At 35.0% G+C, this 2783-nt stretch overlaps 1 protein-coding gene across 1 annotated transcript; it reads left to right on the top strand.

Annotated features, from left to right (window-relative positions):
* The first annotated feature begins 985 nt into the window (after positions 1-985).
* Positions 986-2783, top strand: LOC111873033 (60S ribosomal protein L14). Its single transcript, XM_023867401.1, has 4 exons — positions 986-1090; positions 1385-1486; positions 1746-1940; positions 2452-2783. The coding sequence occupies exons 1-4, from the start codon at positions 1088-1090 to the stop codon at positions 2713-2715; spliced, it is 564 nt and encodes a 187-aa protein (XP_023723169.1). The 5' UTR covers positions 986-1087; the 3' UTR covers positions 2716-2783.

The raw sequence follows: 2783 nt of genomic DNA, 5'->3' as shown, positions 1-2783 counted from the left end.
ACACATAGAAATGATCGAAGCCAATGCCTTCGGAACATTTTTAAGATTGTATTCCCTATTCAAAAGTGAGCGATTAAGCGCTAACATTAAACTGACCTTCCACAAGGCTCTCATCTGTAATGACTTATGCTAGTCCCACCTGGAAATTCGCGGCAGATATCCATCAAATGAAACTGCAGCGCCTACAAAATAAGGTTCTTCGCACCATTGGCAATTTACCAAGGCACACACCGATTCGCGATTTACACATGGCTTTCAAAATTCCTAAACTTGGCGGCGGTCAGGCATACGACCGTTCAAGTGTCTAGACCGCTGTGGCGTCTTCAGTAGCAAAACACGTTACAATATCATGATTTATCACATCATATGCTTTTGTTGAATCATAGAATGATCCCATGGCATGAACTTCTTTATCTAGTGCCTGCTGCATACATTCAATAAAAGTCTGACTTGATGTGTCTGTTGATTTATTTTTCCTAAAGCCATTCTGAGCTTCTGTTATTAAATTATTTTCCACTAAAAAGGTATTAACCTATTATACATTATTTTTTCTAGTAAGTATTTTGGAAAATACTGATAGAATGGATATAGTTCTATAATTTTTGACATAATGGATGCCCCCCTTTTTTATACTTGTACATAGGTATTATTTTTGCTATTTTCAACCTATCTGGGAAAGTGCCTGAACTTAATGAGGCATTGTAAATTAGAACAAGTGGTTTTTTAATATATTTTATACATTACCAAATGAATGCTGTCGAGAAAAAAAGACGTCAAGGAAAACCTGGTACTGAGAAGAGAAAACAAATGAGTGGATGGGAAATTTTGTTGTCGTTGTCCAGCATGAAAAGGAATAAACAATGATAATGAAATTAGATACTCATTTAATATTATTTCTTGCAAGTAAGTGACTAAACCTTGAATAAAAATGTTAGTGTAATTGTAATATTCACTTTATTTGTGGAAATGCAAATAATTAATCTGCTTACTTTACATACAGAGCACAGTTTTGCGCGTGCAGTTGTGTTAGTGTAGCATTACTTCCTACATTTTCTTTCCCCGTGGTCTCGCTCATTTCCGCTTTGAGATGGTAAGCTTAGTTGGATGTGGTATTCATGTGAAATGTTTCGGACATACGTATTTGTTAACGCATTTTGTTTTGATTTTTTGTTTCAGTGTACCAGAAATTATATGTTTATGAGATTGTAAAGTTATATAATTTTAAAATGTAGCATGTTATTAGTGGCGTGTCAGTGCGAAGCAGGTCACGTGTATGCTAGTGTTTTCATATTCCCCAATAGTTAGGAATATATGTGGATATGACTGCTATAGTAGTTTATTTTAGTAACGGAAATGGTTTTAATTTACCCCCGATTTTTTTTAGCCTTTCAAAAGGTTCGTCGAAACGGGTCGTGTGGCCTATGTCGCTGATGGCCCGTACAGGGGAAAACTTTGTGCTATTGTGGATGTCATCGACCAGACCAGAGTATGTATAATAGTGACAGTACCACTTTACTGTGATGAAAATTAATATAATTTTGTATACAATGAATATCAGATGGTGCCAATTTGATTGAAAGTAGTATAGATGAAGTAATAGACTAACCTAATAGCTTATTGTATGATAAGTTTTAGATGTTGTTTTATGCTGTGTACTTGTATTACCAACAGTAAATAGTAACGTGTGTTGCAGATACGTAACTTGAATATGATTAATTCTGATTTGCAATTTAACTTTTGTACAGGCTTTAGTAGATGGCCCAGAAACAGGAGTACCCCGAGGACAAATGAGGCTTAATCAGCTTCATCTTACAAAGTATAAAATTAATTTCCCATTTACGGATCACACAAAAACAGTGAGAAAAGCCTGGATCAAAAACAAGATTGATGAAAAATGGGCTGCAGGAATTTGGGCTCAGAAAATTGCAGCCAAGCGCCAGGTATGCAACATTTATAATGTTAGAATCATTTTTCATACAACATTTATTTGTTACATGGTGCCTGTAACTTTTAAATGTTAATGGGTTAAGCTGCTACATGATTTTTTTTCTGTTCAGAGTATCTACAGAGGTTTAAACAGAAAGCTGAAGTATGTCACAACACATCCATGTGGGTGTACTGTGTATGCGGTCCAATAAGTAAACTATTTCATCCCATTTAGCAGTGTTTCGTAACCATTTTTTTTTAGAAGATCTAGTTGATAGTTTAATAGTAATTATAAACTTGGCAAAAGAATTGTTCAAAGAAAGAAAGGCACAATTTTAAGCAAACAAACCACTACTGCAAATTGGAAGGTAACACAGATGATGATGATGATGATGGTAAGATAGGAATTGCCGACTGATCGACACATGAAGCTAAAACTGCACTGATGTGTTATGCTTTAACACTGCAGTGTACAAGTGCATAACAATTTATCGTTGTTACACATTTTTTTCCTATTCTTCACAGCGTCGCTCAATGACAGACTTTGATCGGTTTAAACTGAGGAAAGCGAGGCAGATAAGGAACAAGATCCGTACTCTTGCCTACTATAGACTCAAAAAGAGGGCTGCTAAGGACAGAGCAAAGAACTCCACACAGAAGAAGACAGGAGAACTTAAGGAAAAGAAAGAAGAATCAAAACAAAAGAAAGGAGAACCAAAACAAAAGAAAGGAGAACCAAAACAAAAGAAAGGAGAACCAAAACAAAAGAAAGAGGCTCCCAAGAAGTAAACTATGTTCATTTTGTTACATTAAAATGTAATTATAAATTCCAAAGGGTAATAAAATTTAAATAATTA

This window comes from Cryptotermes secundus, unplaced genomic scaffold (genome assembly GCF_002891405.2).
Source record: "Cryptotermes secundus unplaced genomic scaffold, Csec_1.0 scaffold3170, whole genome shotgun sequence".
Lineage (NCBI taxonomy): Eukaryota > Metazoa > Arthropoda > Insecta > Blattodea > Kalotermitidae > Cryptotermes > Cryptotermes secundus.
This window is presented reverse-complemented; position numbering and strand designations above follow the sequence as displayed.